At 42.3% G+C, this 22,110-nt stretch overlaps 1 protein-coding gene across 2 annotated transcripts in view; it reads left to right on the top strand.

Moving 5' to 3' along the window:
* The first annotated feature begins 499 nt into the window (after positions 1-499).
* myripb (myosin VIIA and Rab interacting protein b) overlaps positions 500-22,110 on the top strand; it is a 131,759-nt gene continuing 110,148 nt past the window's right edge. For both annotated transcript variants that reach the window (XM_030078842.1, XM_030078843.1), the window contains exons 1-2: positions 500-651; positions 11,027-11,216. In XM_030078842.1, the coding sequence (XP_029934702.1) occupies positions 11,107-11,216 (110 nt within the window). In that variant the 5' untranslated portion in view covers positions 500-651; positions 11,027-11,106. The remainder of the gene's footprint in view (positions 652-11,026; positions 11,217-22,110) is intronic.

A 22,110-nucleotide genomic window follows, 5' to 3' on the forward strand; every position in this document is an offset into this window, starting at 1 on the left:
ACAATGCCAGCCAAATACAGATAATCAGGTCAGTACACTCGCGATATAATGGGATATTATGGTTTATAGCTGACAGACAATGTCACTGTGGGGGCTGCAGCGTGGATCAGCTTGGATGTTTTTCATCCTTCTCTCTTAGGTTGTGAATGGCTTTGTGAATGGAGCTGCCAGCCAACGCAGTGCCTCCTCCTCCAGGAGAGCAGCACTGCCAATTTGGAGCGCAGGATGCCCAGGTACCGGCAGAAAAAAAAAGGATTAGAAATCAGATCGGAAAGCATCGCAATCGGCTCAGCTGCACCCTGTTTCCTCGCTCCTTAAAAAAAATCTGTCCGTGTACCAAAACATAGTCGGAACCACGGCTGGGTGTTAACTCCACACCTCGCTCGGCGTGCAACTCCTCTCCCTCCCTCCCTCCCCTCGTGTAATACAAACCTCGTGATCACCCATTCAATGGTGCCTGCGTCTGCTGCTTTGGGGGGAAAAAATAAGCCGAGGACGGGGAAGCCAAAAGTATCTGGGAGACAGACAGGTGTCACGGAAGTTTACACTTGAAGAAGCGCATCACTCCGCGTCGGGTTTGTCTCATTATCTCGGGATAACGTTATTTGAGGAGACTGTAACTGGCGGTCATCCGGTGCCAGCTGATCCTGTGTAAGTGATTCTCCACATCAACTTATTGCCGTTTCCCCATTTGCGAGGGCTAGGCAGCTGGATGATATTGCAGTTGTCAGGATTAAAGATTAAATCGGCATATAGGCCTGCATCCTGTTGACCACATTACAAGAATGTCAGGTGCCTCATAGTGTTTTGACACGTTCAGATCATCTGATTTGGAAGCATTTCCCTGCATACTTGCATACCCTAACATGGAAATGCACCTTCTGTTCGTTTCTTTTTTTATTGTTAACTCTCTGCAGCCAGCCTGGCAATGCCCAGCTCACTATATAGATGTACACAGCTGACATTTCTGACCGCAGGATTTCTCACTGATCATACAGTCACTGCTAACGTGGCAAGCCTGAGTTATACAGCTTCTGATCCCAGGAAAATGCGGCATTTTGAGGGAGTATGAGCCAAAAAAAAAAAAAAAAGTGTTATCAGGTTCAGCAGGTGCAGAATTTGACTCATCTTGATTTGCATGCATACATAAAAAGGATAGCTGACACTTGCATCATGGCTTTAATTGCTGCAAGTAGAAGCCAAAACAAGTCATTTTAGTGTTTGGTTTAACTTGGAGCCAGCCGTGTGAAGGTTGTTAGCATGCAGGGGAATGCCAGAGAGACCCTCAAACCAACGGAATGCAAGCTGCAAATCTGTATTTGGCAGCACCTCTTAAAGTGTGTGCAGGTTGATAAAACTGGAGGCTCGCGGTTAAATGAGACACCAGGATGCATGTAAATCCTGCTTGATGGTTGATAGTGTGTGGCTGGTTTGTTGTGGCAATAACAGGGGAATTGACTTTTTGGACACCTGTTGATACAAAACACTGTATTTTGTGCATCTGAGGAAAAAACCTGTAACACAACATCTGCAACAATTTCAGCCACCACTGTTGTTACCCAGGAGTAGATGAGAATTTGGTGGCTATTGCAAACTACAGCATCTACACCATGGATGCCTTTGCTTACCCTTGAGTAACATGCAGCCCATTCATTCAGAATTGCAGCCCATTCTTAGTGTTTGTATTGGCGTGTAGCTCGCAGCACACTGTCACATGCAGAATGACTCAGAAGTGTACTCAATTAGTGTCTATTTTCATGTAACACTTGGGCTCAAAATATGTGGTTGTGTGTAGCATGTGTGTCTTTTCACAGATTAGCCGCAGAATTCTCACCTTGCCAGTCTCCTCCTATGCTCTGTATCGAGTGGTAATTGGCCAGGAGAGAGCTGGAAGTGACACAGTACAATAGGTAGATGTCAAACAGTGACAAATGATCAAGGTCTCTGCCTTTCCTCTGTGTCTCCTGTGGGGATTTGGAGGTCCCCGGAGTCAGATATTTGGGCATAGTTCATGCAGAGAGAATCTTCATCCCAATGTATGTTTTTCCATATTATGAAAAAAAAAACATGTTGCCCTGCCAGTTTGCAAGGCATCTGTGGTGGTGCTGACCCTTTATTTCCTCTGCTGTACAGGATGCAAGGTTTATAATAGTAGATATTTGACTTATGGTAAGGTGTGAATGAGTTTTCATTGTCCAACTCGACCAATGAAAACAAGATAATCATAAACAGGCATCAAGCACAAGGGGGAGAGCATGAATATTAGCTTATGGGTCAGCATCACATGGACTGTCCCGGGCTATTTCCACATTTTTTCATGCACAATTTAGTAGAGTCTTCATTTCTTTGCTCCTTGGATATGAATATTCTTGGATAGTATTATCACAGTTGTCAGCATTTCTAGGGGACAGCGTTCTGGTCTACGCATTTAGTTTCTTCAGACACTCTCTGCCTCAAATCGGCTATCCCGCCTCACTGACTTACCATCAGAGCATCACACATGCTCTACTACGTAGAGCCGTGAATAGCTTCCGATTTGGATTTGTAAATCCATTCACTGCATTCGTACGATTCACCTTCAAATCCAAATATACTTTTCAGCGGTGGCGTTCTCAATCTCCTTCCCTCTGGCTATGACGAAAGGCTGATCCAATGGAGAGTGTCTAAAACAAGCAGTTCATTTAGCGCTTGGCTGCCCCTGCCCTTTGAGCTCTCCAACAGAGCCTTGTCCCCGGCTCTCCCAGCCTCCACTGACTCCTTTAGGTGACAGACAGCAGCACCGAGCAGGGGCAAATGCTTTGCGACATGGTATGGGATGCAGTGTCAATGCTGTATGTACGTATCTGTGTTTGGGGGGGGGGGGTGTATCTGATTGTATCAGTATATGTGTATATTTTCATAAAAGACATGGTTGATTGATGCACATGGTGTGTCCTTCGGGGATAAAACAGGTCCGTGTGACATTCTCCTGAGAGATGCATCACTGTGACCTATTTTCAGCCTCAAGCCGTCCTCTCTCTCTCTATCTCTCTCGCTCGTGCTCTCTTTCAGCACTGAGACTTTGTCAGTCTAAACATGTTGCTCTTCTAATCTGACAGTATTACATGAGAGTGCTTCATTGTGTTTGCCAGTCACAATGTGTCCGTAATGTCCAAGGCTGTATTTCCTCCATATCAGTTGCAGGTATTTTTTGCAAAGCTACCAATAAGCTGGCCATTAACCTCTTTACATGTATAGTTTGAGGAAGGCGATATGCTTATGACTGGTAAAACTGGTTAAAACCTCCAAAAGAAGGTTTTGACAAAAGTTCAGTTCCAATCATCAGACAGATTTGGGCTTAGCTAGTTGTAGATTTCTAAGCTAATCAAAATCACTTTAATTCCCAAATATCCAGTACTGGAACTACTACGGCGACACAAAACTCTTAATGATCCATGCAGGGAAACTGACTTAATGCAACAGCAATTAGCATATGTAGGAAATCAAAACCATAAAATAGTATCTAATGGAAACTGTACTGTATCACACATTCAATCAGCAGAATCAACAGTTAGAAGCATGCTTACATATATGTATCTAAGCATATAGACATGTACTACAAACTCTTTCCACTTCATCAATATATTCAGTTTGCAGATGTAGCCTACATAATGGAATGTGCTGATTCAGACTTGCACATTGCCTGCTGTCCTTAATGCACACAACACATTCTTACAATGTTCTCTGTATCACTATCATTTACAAAACCCATTTATGGATGGAGTCTCCATGTGTCTCCATGTCTGTGGTTTGCTCTGAAGCGTGCTGAAAATAAACTCAAATATATACGGATCAGAAACTGAGCCAGCAAAAGGAAACTTGGAAGAGTGGTTAATACGGCCAGTAAAATCACAGGGAAACCACAGATGCAACTATGCGGCAGCCATGTACTGAATACCAGCAAGAAAGCTCTTGACATAACAAGTGATCTGTCCCATCCATTGTACCCACAATTTGAATTACTTCCCTCAGGAAGGCGCGTTGGACTGCCAAGAGCCACCAAAAATGTCTCCAAGAAATCATTAATCCTGAGCGCAGTTACACTGTTGAATTATTAAACACATAGCCTATTGTACAGGGTCACTCTCTTAACTCACCCATCGCTGAATTTGTAGATTGGTCTTATGCTTGCAGAATCTGGCACATGGTACCTTTTGTAATTGGCCTATGAATTGCGTATCAATTGCTTTGCTGTTTTTACTGTTGTCTTTTTTGTGATCCATGTTGACTGTGAAGCCAAAGACATTTTTCCTCATCATGGACAATAGAGTCCTAACCTAACCTAACCTAACCTAACCTAACCTAGCCTAATGTGGTAGGCATGCAGAAGGCAATCCAGGTTGTTTTGTATCGGTGATGGAGATGTTTGCCACCTTGCTGAGGCAGAGGCTGTACAGTCTGACGGCAGCTGGTGCAAAAGATTGACCTGCTGCCCAGAAGGTGTATTTTAAACAAATAGATAAGGAACTGTCTGTAGCGGCAAAGAAAGAAAAGACGATTCAGGAAAGTCGTTTCATCCCCGAGCAAGCTCCTTCATCAGGGCACTATGCAAGAGCTTGATTGACTAAGCACCCCTTCAGCCGTCCTTGTGGAAAAAAAGAAGAAAAGTTTTGGTTGAAGCATCAGCGCCTTGCTGCATTTAATAATTTAAATGACGTTGCCCGGATACAGCAGTTGTAGCTCACTCAAGCTTCACCCTTGAACAAGGCTGTGCTGGTTTTACCACTCGATCAGCCTTGATCAGCACATGGAAAATTAACATTGCACATGCGCAGCCAATCAAGATGACCCTCAACAACTGCTGAAGATGGAATTGCCTAAAAAAAAGTGCTGCTTGATGTGTCCTTGAATGGTTATTGCAGCGGGCCCCTTGAGCATGCCTTTGGCCTTTGTCTAAACAGAGGCCTTGGCTGTTTGTGTGTATTCTATGCACAGCAACAGTATCCCTGTTCATTGGGTCAGGTGTTAAGATTTGTACAGCAGCATCATTGTTAAGACCCTGGACATATCTTGGCCTATTTCCAGGTCTGTGTTTGTTATGCCTGTTATCTGTGAGATAAGAGTTCCACTCCACGTTACAGAGTGTGTCAGACAGTTGTGGGCTCTCTCTGACCGACTAGTTGCAGGGTGATTACAGTCATTCAGGCTTGTAATGCAGCTTGGTGTTGTAATGTCTGTGTCATGATGAGGTGTTAAGATGTTAGGTTAAGCCAATAGATTCTTGTTAGAGGGCTCAACCATTGGTCATAGAACCAGAGTTACAATTTTGTAACTACTAGAATCCACTGGCTTTCAAAGGCGATATAATTATAATTATAATTTATAATTTTACCTCACTAGATGGCACTAAAATGGAAAGCAGACCAGCACAGCAATCGGCGCTGTACACAAATACAGTTACAAGCTTCATTCATGATATCATTGTTGGTGCCTGTGTAATGGTCACATAGAATATAGGTTGAGCATGAAAGTGAAAGTAGTGTCTCACTAAGGCTAGCTTAGCTACACACAGCTTTTGTTGCTTACTTGAACACCAAATTTAAAAGCCCATCATATGTTCCATTGGTTAAAAAATTAGTTCACTATGATTCCAAACTGGCTGGACAAGTCCGATCATTCAGCAGCTTGAAATGTGTGTGTGCTGCCTGCTAACACCAGTCTCTGCTGACTACCTCTGCATGGCACTAATGGGACGGGTCAGGAGTGGCTGTTTTCGGGGCAGGATATCTTTGCACCCGTCGTAGAAACAGTGGATTTAATGCTAATTGATCGACAACATTTGTGAACCTCTGGTGCTGTGTAAAGGTCATTTGCAACTCTGAACAAGGAAAATATTACATATTGTACCTTCAAGTGGGGTGGATGTTGAAGCATCTGAAGTCATTGCCTGACTTTACTGTGAAGACTCAGCAAAGTCTGTGAAGCACTGAACCATTGAGGCAATTAGTGTCAGCTGAGGACAGCTTTTGTGTTTGTATAGCCTACACACTCCTCTCTGCCGTGCACAGTGATAGCTCATCTGTGCTATTGTGTTTGCCACAGTGCATTGGTGCTGTGTTGAGTGCATTTGGTGACATTGGTCCATAGAAGGAGCATAGATTTGGTGCATTGTGTGTGTGTGTGTGTAAAGGTGGGTGGGTGGGCACATGCAAGCGCGGATTTGTTTGCACATCTTGTTGGGAATACAACTGAAGTGAGAACGGATTTGCTGTGTGAGCAGTGGCTGCTGCTTCTCCTAAATCTCTGCGTCACAGAACGTGTCTTGTTTTAGATGCAGACACAGGCGTAAATGACGCCCCGTTCCTGTCCTTGACACCAGCCGCTATAAAAAGAAGGCCTGAATAATTACTTCCCCCTGTGGCTGTACAGTAATGGTGCATTTACTTCATCTATACATTAGGACAAAAGCAGGGACTGAACCAAATATGTCAGACTAGCCAGCAATAGGTTTGCACTGCATTATATTTCCCCACAGACAAGCTTGACTTGCCAGCTGCTGGTGTTACTGCACTGTAGTTTCTGGGTGGGTTGTTAAGGAGCCGAGATGTCAGCAAGAAGTCGAAAAGGTGGATTTCTTTTGACACAAACCTCTGCGGTGCCACAGAGTCAGTTTTAGTCAGTGGTTGAACCATCAGAGAGGTGGAACATGAACAAGGATGTTCATGTTAGGGTGTTATAGTGTGAGTGTGCAGGCACAACACGAACATACAAGCATAATAAGACCTTTTGAATTGCTTTGTAAGAGGAATAAAGTGAAAACAATTATCATCAGCAAGTGGAATGGAGAGAAAGGGGGAAGGAGATGGTGTACAGTCAAATATTGCACAAGGATATTGAGTTTTTATATTGTCATTTACCTTTCAGATGCAATAAAATCACTTGTTACTGTAGATGATGGGGATGTCCATGCTGCAAATGTAAATAATTGTCTAATTGTTCTTAACAATTTTAAGCTTTATGGTTCTTGTTGTTTATCTACAGGGTCGCTCAGATGGATCCCCTAAAAATACAATATGACTCTTTATTGTCTCCTTTAACTTTATTAAAGGAGACATTAAACCTCCTTTGGACAATACCAGTAAAACTAAACAGGGACTTTCATAAAGAAGTTAAGCTGTGTTCAGATGGAATCAGATTGTTGGCAGACAGAAAACCGGATGTCATTATTAAGAATGAGAGCTGCAGATTATGCCGGTAGGTGGCACTGCCATCGACTGTTACAGTATTTTAACTCTTCGCTGCCTGCCCTCTGCGATGGAAATTACAACCAGATATTATGTAGCATGTCAGAAAAACAGCAGACATGGTGGATTTGGACAATGAGAAGCTGATAATCTAAGTGCTATCATATCGACAAAAGCACAGGCTATGTTAATATAGTAATTTTACAGCTGTATGAATTACCAGAATTATTGAAAATAATTATATAGAGCAAACATAAACAAATTTGAACAATATTTTTCTGCAATCAATACATTATCATAACAACCTGTTGTCCTGAAGAGATTCATTTTCCCATCCTGCTCTGTTCTGTCATGCAGTTGTTTTATTTATTTATTTATTTATTTATTTTTGGGCCATATTACCAGCTGCCATTCACCAGCTTTGAACACAGCATTATTGTCCTAAACTGGATTACGCTGCTGTTCTCTTCCACAAAATGTGCCATTGCAAGGTTTATTTTTATATTGACAGAGGAGACAGGATGTGTCTTTTAGAGGTGTCTTGCAGCCAAAAGCCTCTGTTTCCAAGGTCGGGTGAAATGGTTCTGAACACGGAAAGTAACTGGTTTGATGACATTTCCACCTGGGCACCGTTTCTTTTTTTTTTTTTTTTCAGCACAGTTAGCCACCTGTGCTCAGTGCAGCAGAGGTGTTCTGGCTCAATAATGTAGGTGCTCACTGACAGTCAGTTTTTGCGATTCCATCAGGTCAGCCCCTGTTCTTTATTTATGTTTTTGTCCTCATCCTCATCCTCCTTTTCAGTCAAGAGAATAAACTGCAACAACTGCTGCATTGCATAAACACTGACCGGCTACGTCACTTTTGTCGTCATTGTAGGTTTTCTCCGGTACTTCTTGGTCTTAATTTGAGCAGCATGACAGATGGAAAAAGAATCCATAATTGTTCACTCGAGTCCGCAACGGCACAATGCAGCCATGGGTAACCATTTGGCCTGAGATGGAAAGTGTGTTTGTGTGTATGTTTGAAGCGTGTGTGCTGAATGTGTGTGGGCACGCTGGCATATGTGGGTCCATTTGTGTCTGAGATTAAACAAAGTGTATATTTTAACATTCTGTCTGTAAAACTGGGTTGGCTTCCTGTAGGAGAAAGGCTAGGTCTCTTATCACAGCAGCTGAACGAAGAGTCTTTGTGAATGGTATTGCAACAGCATGCATTTACACTGTGTGATAGCAGATTACTAAGTCTGTGAGAGATTTCACAGCTTTTCACTGCAACAGCTGAGAATGTGACAAAAGCTCTTTCTGTCTCTTTGTTTGTGTGTGAGTGTGTGTGCGTGCATGTGTGTGTGTGTTCATGTTTGCATTTGCCCTAGTGGGCTAGGTATTATATTCGTACTGAAGCAAATAACTCAGAAAAACACCTGACTGAGATATCCGTAGGCGAGAAATACAAAAAACTAACTTGAAAAACAGTATTCACCCAGTTTCCCCAAAGCTTTTCAGCGAAATGAAGGCTTCTCTTCCATTTTAAAGAAACGAACCAAAGTTTATTTTAGTGCTTAGGTGCTCCTGGAAAACATAGCAATGGTTGGCAATACTAAAAAGGTGCTTTTTGGAATAAATGGGCCTGAATCTCTCAGTACGTTGCACTGGGCTGTGAAACACTAATGTACGATATTGCAAAATTTACAAGACATTACTTTATTAACAAACTCATGCATGAAATTGGTGGTTTGTCTGTTAGTCTGGTTGATTTATGTAATCCCTAGCGTCTCAAATTGTGAAAATGGTGCTGCTTTGGGAGTTATTAGGCACTTAAAATTTTTACAAAGCTGGTCTGCGGTCTACTGTGGGACGGATACTGAGCCGAACTGAAGGAATGAGTGATACGTTGCGAGGAGAGGAGAGGTTCTCTGTCGATGAAGCTATTTGCCCAATAATAGAATGGACATAATTGTCTGGCCTTGTGAGTCATCATTGCTCTCTCCACCATCAGTGCACTCCCATCTTGTTTAGACACCACGGTTAATGGACCTCTTCTCTCTCTCCTTCTCCTCATCTGTCTCATTTTCCCCTCTCCCCATCCCTCTCCCTCCTGTCACCACTCTGTTTCTCTACATGGACCATTTTTTACTGTACCTTCCCTTTCTGTTGTCCATGTCGCCTCCCTTTCCCGTAGCCTCCTCCTTCATGCACCCACAACACAACACCAGACTTGACCCCGTTTATATGTTTTGTATTAAAATACGCTCTTAGCTGGATAAGGAGAAAGTGTGGTGGAATATGACGAGATCTCAGTCAGAGGTGAGAAAGTGGAAACGTCATTACCGTGCCGCCTGCTAAAGACAGACAAGTGACTGCCTCAAAGGGAAAGTGACTTCACTGGCATGACACCCGACGTTTGTTTTTGTTGTTTTTGTTTGTGTGTTGCCGTTTTGACGTGTCACCTTGCTACCTGCTTGGCTGCTTTGTTTATTTCGCAGGAAAAAAATGAGATCCCGTCACAGCCGCCGACAGAATGCAGCCAGTGACGACACATACAGACACCAAATAAATGCAGCGATGTGATCAGATTGCTCATGCTCTTAAAGGAGCAGTTCACCCACAATACAGAAAAACAAACAAACACCCTATCTTCACTTACCCCTAGTGCAGTCCATCCATGCAGATAATGTCTATGTGATTTGTTGAGGTTTTCAGTCTGCCTGGATCTCCCACGTCTCTGAGCACCCAAATACAGCGGGGATAGAGGGGTACTCAACAGTGGAGCTCAAACTGTTAAAAATTTAAATGTGAACTCAACAGCAGCAGCTCTTTTCAAAAAACAAAAAACAATGACATAGATGCATGGTATAATGCTCAGGCCTTGGTGGTGAAGAGTCTTTTTGGAAACTATTTCCTGCCAAAGAACTCTGGCAAACTGTATCTATCTGCTCCGAATTCATGCTCCTCGGGAACAGTACCATCCATCTACCCATCCCGTTGCACCGAGGTCCTGGAAAACAGGGGAGATGGCAACAGATTGGAAACCTCGCCAAACCACAAAGAAACTACTTGATGGATAGATTACACTAGGAGCCAGTGAGAATATTTCTTTTTTTCTTGTATTTTGAGTGCACTGTGCCTTTATAGCATATCCAGAATAAGATTGCATTTGAAAGGTGCATTGTAGGATTTTTACTGTTTCATAGCCTAACAATCATCCTAATAATTCAGTGTGGGTTTGATATGGTTGTTGATCAGTACAAATAACTCAGTAATTACTTCTCTCAGTGCTGAGCAGTATGGCTTTTTAGAAACTGACTTTCCCGCCTGTGCCCTCTGTTTTGGAAATGAACCACCACCCTAAAGCATTTTCTGCTGCTGTACGCTATTAGGAAGTGACAGGGATCACAATACATTTTATTCTAGCATAGAAACAGCAGCATTGAGCATTGTTTTATATCACCTCTTCGCTAAATCTTTCTGTTGGATCTGTGACAGCTGCACTGTCTACTGTAGTTTACTTGTTGTGTTGTGAGAATGTGGCTTATATATTGTGGTCCATTACAGGCTGCCATAAGCTGTGCCAGAAACCTGTCAATGTTGTAGCAGTTCTTTGGCTGTTAGAGGACGATAAACGTCAAAAATTACTTAATGCTGCTGTAATAGCAGGTGTGAGGTCTATCAGCCACGTTGACAAGTTGAGTGTCCAGGGAAGTCTAAGCCGTGGCTCAATTCTGGCTCAGTGAATTTAGTCCTAAAGTGCACACGCCCACGCTCGCACACACACCATTCCTCACCTCTCCCTCCTCCCCTCCCCAGGGTTGTCCCAGCCTCGGCCCCCAGAGCAGCAGCGCCCGTAACTCTCCTCCTCCCCTGTTGGACCAGCAGCAGCGTGAGCGATGGGCCGGAAGCTGGACCTGTCGGGCCTGACGGACGACGAGGCGGAGCACGTCCTGAAGGTGGTGCAGCGGGACATGAAGCTGAGAAAGAAGGAGGAGGAGAGGCTGAGGTGAGATGTGAATCCCCTGCCAGCTTTTTATTTTAGTGTTTTCACACCTTTTAGATGACACATAGGCTCATCTGGCTAAGGCGCTTACCATGGACTGGCAGTGCCTACCGCTCAAATCAAGCCCATAAAGCTTGTACTCCTCCCTCCCACACACTCATACACAAACCTATCTGTATGGTCACTTCACTGCTGACAAAATAATCTAATGAATGCATAAATGCCTTTGAAAGATAACCAGTGCACTACATAATATCTTCATCTTAACAAGTCATTCAGTCTCATATTGAGCTATAAAATTTTAAAAATCTGCCAGTGGGATGAGATAATCCCACTTCTTTCCAGTGCTAATCAAGTTGAGCCAAGTATAGCTTTCCTGATAGCAGTGGGCTGATCTGCCTTATTCTGCCTTGTTTCAACATATTTGTTCTTGTTCGTGGAAAAATTCCTGAAACAATTGAAACTGCGCTGGAAACAAGTGGAGTTATCCCAACCAAGATTTTAATTAAATGGCTGTGATTAATCTTATGCACTCGAATCACAACCATGCTCATATTCAGTATAACAGCACGACCTCGAGTGTGATATCGCTTTTATACGACAGTTTCACAAACGATGCCATTTATCACTTCACTGTAGTAAGCAACGTCAGATTATTGTTTTCTTATTTAATCATTTTTTGGCTCACCAGCAAATATAGTTCTGTCAGAATTCAAGCTTCAACTGAATTGAAGATAAACATTTTCCGACCTCAGGCCAGCTTGTCTGGAAGTTTCCCTCGCTGGATTCGTACATGGTGCTCAGCCATTACCATAGCCTGGGAGGCTTTGCTGCCTTACATTCAACAGTTGGGGCCAAAAACTCAGGAAGTGGCACAGAATGCTTCTTGCCCAATCAAATTACTCTAACTGTTGTATGAGACTGAGAGACTCAATGGCTTGTTAAGATGCCATTGAGATTTTGCAGTGAAAGAGATGCTGTTCCATGTCTCATGGTAATTTTGAAGCAAATCTCTGCTGGTGAGGTGTTGCTCCAACTGGATTCTACACATTTTGATCCTGGCAGTCCTGACAGTCAGCCTTCTTCATGTTAATCATTGATCATCGATCATCAATCAGTAAACTGAAGGAGTCTAAAGCACGATCACAGTGCCTTCAGCATATCAATGTAGTTACACTGTAGATAAATAGATACTTTAATTGTCCCTGTGGGGAAATTGGTTTGCAGTATAATCACAAGGCATTTCATGACAGACACCGCCAACAGACAATTGATATTCATAAACATATCCATACAATACCTCGCACAGGAGCAAAGCAGAGAAGAAACAAGGGAACCGTGGTTAAGATGGGGGAAAACTCTTTCCCAGACCAGCTGGCCATCCTGCTTAATGAATTATACGCTTTGCCTGTTTTTTAAAAAAAAAAAACACAGCTGAAGCCTTGTGGGGCAAATGAAAATTTTGATCTGTTGTTCGTGAATAGCGAGGGGCAATATTGTTGTTCAGATGGCAACAGTTCAAATTAGGGAGTGAGAGGATGCACATGTCTTTTATACTGGAGTTATTCGATCCACTGTGTGTATTAGAGGCTGCACTTGAAGAATGCTGCATCAGAGTGCAAGATAGCACTCCTTTTCTGACAGGATGTAAAATAGCATCGTTTTAGAAACCCAAGTCAGGAGTTTTGAGGAAAAAGATGCTGCATACCTCAGCTTTGTCTTCTGTTTTGTGCTTGAGGGTTGCCAGGTCTGCAGAGGTCACTAGGTCAGGGCCTCGGGGCTCTACTTTGATGTCGTCCCGCTCTGTCTGAACGTCTGATCGACAGCTTCTTACTTAGGATGCGACAGCTGCTCGCCCGTGCATCCTGTGTCCTCCTCCTCTCCTCCTCTGTCCTTCCTCCCTGTCAGCCTGTAGTCCGGGGCTTTCTGTTTGGTTCTCTGACAAGCCCACATGGGGGTTTGGCCATTCGACGTGTGGTCAGATCACTGCGTCCACTTTGTGATGTTTCAGCAAGGCTATGGGGGGAAACTTTTATTAGCAAAGCCCCAGTGTCTCACAACAAAATGCAAAATATGTTTTTCCTGGTGGGTTTTCAAGTGTGGTAGTACCCTATAATTTTGCAAACATAATTATGCTCCCCAATTTTAACTGAGAGCCTCGAGGCCCAGCTACTCTGTTGTGGAATTTTTTTTTGTTTTTTTTAATCTTGCTTCAGATGTGAATGGTGATCCTCAGTGGTTTCACGTTCTTGAGCAGATGCCACGTGTGATTAGTCTGCTTTACTTAGAGGACTAAAGCATCTTAGCTGTACTCTGGGTCGCAAAACAGAGTTGCTTCACAAACCATAAAGCAACTGTTGGTCTGCACCATTTGAGATTCAGCTCATTTTTCCCACATCAGTCTCAAGGCAGAGATATTCCCTATAAAATGTTTTCTCAGGACGACGATCAAAGAGAAATTATAGCTTTTAAGCCATTATTGTTACTGTTTACTGTGGAAAGATGCATGGATTAATGTTTGTGTAGAAGCAGGCAGATTTTCATTTGGTAGCAGCGCTCCCATTTGTAGCCTTATTGAATTAATTACGGCCTGTTTTAGAGATGTTTTTAAAAGCACAAAGCCTTACAAAATAGATATTAGATGCAAACAGGCAGTCAAGTGTGCTTGTTTTGAGCTGCTAAAAATACTTATTTAAGTGTTACACAATTACACAACTGAAGTATACAGTTTTTAATTTTTGAAATTTGCATTCTGTTTGTTTCTTCAGACAATGCCTCTTAACAACAACTTTGGCCTCCTGGCTCTTACTGTGCATTTATATGTCTCCCTTCCCTGTTGTCTCTTTGCATTTTATTTATGTAATATTTATAAGTTAAAAACAACCCTGTTGTATAGGCCTACAATATGTAACCACTCCTCTCTAAGGCAGAAAAGACAGACTGCGTGCAAGGGAGCCAATCTATTTTGTGTCGCAGGACATACAGTATATGCCAGCTCTGGTATCATAACCCATTTAATTTCACCGCAGACTTGAGGGATCAGTGGTGTTACATTTTCAAGTACATGAGAAGAAAAGGGCGTCATTGCTTCTCTGCTGTGCTCCCTTCTCCCCCTCAGGGTCTAATTTGACACAGTAACTCACTCCATATTGTCTCAAAAACAAGAAGACGTCCATGCTGTGTCTCAGGCTGTGATGACCACCCATGTGGATGGTTTGTTGAACTGGTGTTGTGTGAATGTCACTGCAAGATATTTTGCTTCAGCATCACTTTCTGCTATACAAAGAAATGTGTCTGTGTTGTTCAGAGTATAGTCAGCCCCTCGACGTCGTACAGTACACTCTTCATAACTGGTGCTGATAGCCATCAGGTTGCAGAAAGAAAGACAAAGCCTGTTGTTTGCTTTCCGTATGAAATGGATAAAATGTTGCGCAGTTTCTATCTGATTAGGAATAGCAGTATGTAAACATATTCTTGGGAGAACAGCAGATGGTGGCTGAGTGTTTCAGCAGGTAGCTCTCTCTTCCCTCTGGGGTTTCTCCTCCATGCATGGCTGACATTTGTTTTCCTTCTTTGAACGAAGCCAGCCCTGCAGAGTTGTAAATTACCCTGTTGAAGGATTCATGGGATACTTTATAAGTCTCAGCTGGCACTTTAAATGCTCCATTTTAATTTTCCCCCATGCTGCATAATAAGAATTGTTGAAACACTTAATTGATATTACCTTCTGTCGTATAAATACTGCGCTGTAATAAATATGTAAATAAAATGATCCGAATGTAATGATTCGGCTGGTTGAGTAGGCCGGTTCCGCTGTTGTGTAGTTCAGCTGAAGTTTTGGAGATGACAACTTGAACTGCAGGTGGATTATCCGTTATGACCCTGTGCATTCATGCTTTTTATCACTGTATGAGGACGTTTTTATTATGAGGTGTATTATTATTATTGCAATCTCCTCACTGCTCAGTCAAGCAAGTGGTAAACTCTAAATAAAACATGAACTTAATTATTCAAGTTGTCAGTACGGCCTTTAGAAATGGCCTCTCTGATGAGTATATTTGAACGATCCATATTTCTCCATAACAACTCGGCTGCATTAATAGGTAAACACTCTAGTGAGATTTTTTTTTTTTTTTTTTTTAACTTAAACTGTTATCATTGGCTGAACATGGATAAACCACCTGAAATCTCATTTGTACAAGCTTAGATCTTGTTCCAAATAGATGAAAACATCATGATGTGAGCTGGCAGTGCAGACCAAGCAAATCAAAAGAATGCTTTAAGGCCCTCGGCGCATTGAAATGTGCTTTCATAGCTCTCTAAAAATCCAGGGGAAATAGAATACCTTGGATTAAAACAGTGGACCTGAGCAGATGAACTGTGCAGCATTATGCACCCTTGGGCTCCTTGCTCTGCTGCTGAGGGGCGCGAGTGTGATTCTGGCAATTATGACGGGTGAGTGGCTCAACCTCTGGTCTCCTCCATCTCGTTGGCCATCCAGCTGGAGAGACTCATTATGGAGCAGCAGGAAACACAGGAGAGCACAGGCATGGGCCTCCTTAACAAACAGCACAAGCACTCCCAAAGGAGAAAGCCTGGGGAACGATAATAGATAGAAATAACTATCCACTTGCCGCTGTTTCTGTGAGCTGTGAAAAGATGGCTGGCTCTCTGTTTCTGGTGGTTTATGTAGGTAATTTGCTCTCAAAAAAGGGAAGGATCCAATTAAAACCTGTGTCTGACATATCCTTGTATGCATAGGCTTATACATAGTCACCATAGCAAAAACGCTCACTCTGAAACTTATTTTATTTGCAGCTGTGACAAGTCTATCTTCACCATGTAGTAATTCGACTTCCCTGTGAAGGAACTGGGTTGTATAAGGTAACAAATAGCTTGGTAATTGAACAATGCTCGGCGGATAAGTCTCCATTATTTCTGAAGTTGTAGCCCGATGCACTTCAGTAGTCACTCTCTCTCAATCTTACTCTCGCCCCTTTCTCTCCTCCCACTGATTTCTGGCTCAAGTGTGCGGCCCACTCTCCCATAACAAATGTACCTGATTATCAGAGGGTGATATTTTGCAGCCACAGTTTTAATTAGTCAAGCTGAAATGTGGATGTTTTTGAAATGAAGCGGCAATGAGACACAATGTCGTGTTCAGACGAGTGTGAGGCCAATGCAGGCACGACAGACAGGATCTCATTTGATGATCTTATTAATGTTGAACTTTGTGTCATTAATCAAGCTGCGCACATCTAGTTTCATTGCAGACGATGAAATGCATGTGTCATAGGCATGTACAATGGATTACTAACTACATAGTTTATAAATGAACCTCCTTTTTATTCTGGTATTTTATTGGTATTTTTACTTTTTATCTTGCGAAGGTTTAAGCTTTCTCATGCATGTAAGGACTTCGCCCTCTTCCTTTTTCTCATTGTCAGCCGCTGTTTCTTTTCGGACTGCTATACATGACCAGCAGGTATGTGGAGCAGGAAGTCACACTGAGAAAGCCGAAACCTTTTTGACAGAATGTGGCAGACGGTGTCATTCTGTCAGCGGCAGTGCTGACCTCTATTTCCTGCTGTATTTATCCACTTGGTTCTCTCCCTGGAGACAACACAAACGCATCCAGAACTGCACAGAGGAGGACTCCTGCAAGAAGGGCATCTTCGAGTTGCTATTACTGAGCTGAGATGAAATAGAGTCTGGTTCTGCTTATCCCAAATGGCTTTTCTATTGATGAGGATCGATAAATTGGTGTAATTGGATTTCAAAGCACAAGCAGTCAGAGGATATTGCCCTCCGTTGCAGGACAGTCCCTTTGGGCTGCGGTATCATCCCTATTATTAAAGTAGCAGTAAATGGGGGCAGATTAACCTTCTGACTTAGACACTCAGGCCTGCGGTCATGTTCTCTCACAGCATCCAGTCACATCTCATTTTAGGCTCAATTTTCCTCTGTAAACACAGACATTGCTGCAAAATATGAAACTGTACTCATGTATTAGTTTGAAACTTGCCCCTGTATTGGTTTGGTAATATGTTCTTGTTGGACTTGGCTTCCCAGACTAACAAATGACTTTAATTAATGACCTGAACTAATGGCCTTAACCTGTCTCCATTAAAGGAAAATCCAGAAGCCATGAATCTAGCCCGGTGCAACTTTACAGCTCGTTCAATAGAGCCATTGTGCTAGACAGACATGTACTGTATTATTCCTTTCTTTTCAGTGTCAAAGATGTTGGATTATGTGCCATAATCCAGTGTCGGGTGCTATGTTATCATGTGACATTCTTTCACATGAAACAGCCCAAGCTGCGAGGGTGACATGTCGAACCGCACATACACAGAAAACTCTAAACAACAACACATTTATGTGGCTAATCGCATCACCCTCCCAGCCCCCCACCCCCATATTTTCAGAATTCACTTTGTTTTTATGCAACTGCCAGAAAACTTGATCTGGTTCTGGTTAATTTCAGTCTGCCTGTTGTTGCGACTGTCTTGTTCTCTTGGCTGCGGTTTTCTTTTGGTGGGGATTAGCTGTGTTATGTTATTGGTTTGGGTTATTTGTCTGAGCTGAGTCATGTTGATGTGGATTGTCTCTGAACTGCAAGGGCTGCGTGCGTATATCCTGTGTGTGTGTGTGTGTGTGTGTGTGTGTGTGTGTGTGTGTTTATTAGTGCGCTGAGCTGGAAGGACAGATCCTTCAGAGGGCCGACTGTTTTCTGTGTTGCCTCATTGGCAGGTGTATTAGAAATATAATTCTCTGACTCATCACATTTCACACTCTGCCTGGCTAACATTTTAATTGCTGATACCTGCGTTTAAGTTTGTTGGCACTAACTGGGATTACGTCACTTTTCTTAACATTCTGAAACATTATTTTTCACACAGAATAAAAAACTTTGGCCATGCTGTGAATGTGACATATAAAGGAGCAATATTCAAAATTGACAGGGGTCAACTGATGAAAAAATGTGGGACAAGCATATAATTTGATGATGGTTGAGTTACATGGTGCTCATCGTCAGGCTAAATCACACTCACTGATAAAGTTTGTACTTGATCCATTTTTTTTTTTCAGTTGAATCAACAAGGTCCTCACTTCATCTGACCCTTATCAACTTTGCATAGTGCACTTTTAAAGCTACTTGAGCAATAATACATAACAATACAGTAGCAATAATACATAAGCAATATTATATGCATTTTTTAGAGTAAAATGTGGCCCTTCCTTCCATACAATTCATATCTAGCCTGTTGTAATTGTAAGTTTGAGCTTTCTAAATTTCACTATCAGCCTGACAATCATAATCTGCAGATAAACATATCCAAATTTCAGATAAATCGCACGAGAGCCTCTGTCTGTGCAATCAGCAATGCGGCCACAGAAAAAGATAATTTAAAGCAGCTTAACTTGTAGCTGAAAGTTGGCACCATATTTTTGAAGTCGAGGTCAGAGACAAAATAATCCAAGTAATCCAACAGGACCCCTGTGAGAGTGAAATGTATCCTTCCTTTCCATTCAGATAAACAAAAATTTCCCCATAACTTTTAGTTTTGCACAAGTGATCTGCTGTGTACCTGGAAGCAGGTGTGGCCTCTAGTGGTCAGAAATCGCTACTGCAGCTTTTAATGAAATAAGTTTGTATACTGGCTTTTGGAATATAGACCATCTTCCTTTTTGAATATTCACTCTGAGCACCAGAAAAACTCCCACAAAGAAATCCTACTGCATCGTAACTGCTGGCAAATGTTCATCATCATAGTATTTATTTATTTATTTATTTATTTATTTATGTATTTATTATTTAGATGTGGATGTAGTCACAGCTGGTCTTGTTAGTCTACTGTATATTTGTTGTCTTCTAAGTTTTAGTTAGTAGACGTTTTAATAATGTCAGCTTTTCTGAGGTCGGACAGAGAGCTGCTTTAGCAAATTTACAGTGTAAATAACCAGCAACTGGAGCTGTTTACTTGAAGTCTTTATACTTCCACTGCAAGATTAATGATATATTGAAATGGCAGTGTACAAAAAAGTTTTGAGTGATCTCATCCCCATGCTGTTTTCCATAATAGCGACCGCTTCCATCATGGAAAGTATATTAGAGTGGAGTGAGTTCAGTGAGTGACTTCTGATCAGCGTGGTTACACTTTAATTTGCTCACATGTGTTCAGAGCTGTTGAGGTGATCTGTACAGCTGCTCCAGACTCAGTGATTTCTAATTAGTCTTGAATATGGCGCCTAGTAGAAGATATTTAATATCGTCAAGGTTTAATTAGCAGACAGAAATATAGCCCCCTGACCATGGCAATTATACACGGGCATGCGTACGCATACTGTATCCGTTCTCTCTCTCTCATACACACTGTTTCAGACGTAAATACACACACACACAAACACACACACACACACAGCTCCTTTTGAGACACAGCAGCTTTTTATCAACATAACTCACTCCCTAGAGGCAGGAGGACAGCTGGGTACATACAGTATTTGACCTCTGACCTTTTGACCTCTTGATACTCCAAGGGTCAAATATTCAATTCAAATTCAAATATGTCATCCATTTTTTTGCTATCGGCCTTTAGGAAAACGTAGATTAACCCCTTAAATTCTGATTGTGCCGTAATCAACAGTTTATTATTTATTATTTTATTATTTGTGGATGCTGCTGCCAACTGAATTTTCACTTTATAGCCCTTATAATCATCTTCAGCTGACATTTAACAAAATAGCAGCATCATACATATATTGACATTTTATATTGTAGAATGACCTGTTGAGAACTGACATAACACACCTTTTTGTTTCCTGTTTGTCCTTGAGCAAGAACCCACACAGTCTTAGGTGGCGCTGTTCTCTGATGTGACTGATACTGTGCATATTTATGTGGCGGACCTGTCCAGTAACACATTTGTGCTTTTGTGTGTTACAAAGCAGTTTGGTGCCATAAATTTCAAAAGCAAAGTGCGTTGTGCTCGTTGTTTTCTCCGCGCGTGTGCACGCTGGCGGATTGCAGCCAAGTGTCCTCGGCAGCTGATAGTTTACTGCGTCTGATGGCGGAGGATCCTGATTTCCCCTGAGTGTGACAAATCAGCAGCTGCTCAGCACTGCCGTCCTCTGGAGCTGCTGAGCCCACGGGATTGGCTGATGAGATACTGAAAAATAATCCACTTCGGCTACTTGTGGCACAGCACTGCTCTGCTTTCATATTAAGGTGTTTCCAGCTGACTGAGTAGATACGTTTCTCCTCAATAACCTTGCTTGCATATGTCTTGTGTGTGTGTGTGTGTGTGTGTGTATGCATATACATACTGCATGTGTGTGTAGCATCTGCTTACAAGGGCGTACTTATATATCTTTATACAAGTACGTACGCACTTATGCTTGTTTAGGGTGAATTGGAGGTGAGCAGATCACCGGTTAGCCCTGTCTTATCCTAGATAGACATCTATACATTTGCACCGAGAGAGAGTCTGAAGTTATCTTCAAAAGGCTGGTGCTGGCCCAGTCAGCAGCAATAGTCTGAGCTGTTAGTTTTATCTTTGTAATGCACTGTCCAGGTCTGCTGTGATTACTTCTCCTGCTGGCCAAATGTCAAGTGCGGTTTTGGGTCTGAGAAATAGTTGGTGGAAAGATGGTGGTTTCTCTCTCTGTCTAACCATATATCTATCTATCAGTCTATTTGTCTACCCGTCTATCTACTCTCTTTCTTTCTCTCTTATGTATAGAAGACAGCAGACGGACGATCACCTTGCCTTCCCCCTGTCTGGCCTTTCATTATGGCCAGGACAAAAGACAGACGACTCGTTTACCCACCAGAAGCCAGTCATTCATGCGGGGGCTTTATTTCCTGTGTGATATTGAAGTGATTGACCTTGCGCCAGCCTTGTTAATTACGAGGCCTTGTGCAATTTGCAGAGTTGTTAGACAGCAAGCCAAGGTTCAAGTCCTGAGACACAGTCGATTACCCAGAGTTTTAGAGAGGGGCTTTTCGGAACTTTGGAGTAGTTTGCATAATGAGAGAAAGTGTGGGCGCCCCGGAGGATTAAAAATTTGTTTGGAAGGTGAGGAGGGAGAAGGAGAGTGCAGCCTGTTCAAGGGTGTTCTGGCTCACAAAAGAAAACGAGCCCTGCCCGTCTTCTTAGCCCTGCTAGTGTTAGTTAGATGGCATTGTCAGCTTGTTGTTCTGTTCACCATTCAGCTCATGTTATCTGCGGCTTGCAGTTAAATTTCACTTTTGTCTGGGAGACTGTTATGTGTCACTTTTAGCAGAAATGTTTTTTTAATTAATTAATTAATTCGCTTTTTAAATTAAAAATCGTTTAGTCAAGATGCATTTGCTAGATCTGCAGATACACTGCCTCCTATAGTGTCTCTGTAGTCATTCAGTAGCGTCACTTCTGCTGAAAATATGCTCTCCAGATCATGCAGTCACTGTAAGAAAAGAAATCTTGGGGAAATGTGTAACAGTGAATTGTCAGCGATGGCATTTCTCTTAGTAAAAGAATGGGAGAGATACTATAGTTATAGTAGAGTTGTTAAATATTGGTTAAACCATCATATACCCATGGTGCCATATAGAAGTATTTATCACAGTATCCTTTACATTTGGAATGAGACATTTGTTTTCATCTGCTGAGACTGCTTTTAGTTTTATAAAACATATTTACAACACATGTAACTTTCCGGAGAGCTACAGCAACAAGCGCATGCAGAAAAAGCCAACAGAGATTTTAACAACAATATCAAGTGCTGCTGTTTAGTTGTGCTGTTGTAAAGCTGTCCCCGCTTCTCTACGTCATATGTTCTTTGTAAAATAAGGCAAGCATGGCATTTGTATAATTCAGTTCTTCTGGAAAGAATTAACTCTGGTGTGAACGTC

The sequence above is a fragment of the Myripristis murdjan genome, chromosome 20 (assembly GCF_902150065.1).
Source record: "Myripristis murdjan chromosome 20, fMyrMur1.1, whole genome shotgun sequence".
NCBI lineage: Eukaryota > Metazoa > Chordata > Actinopteri > Holocentriformes > Holocentridae > Myripristis > Myripristis murdjan.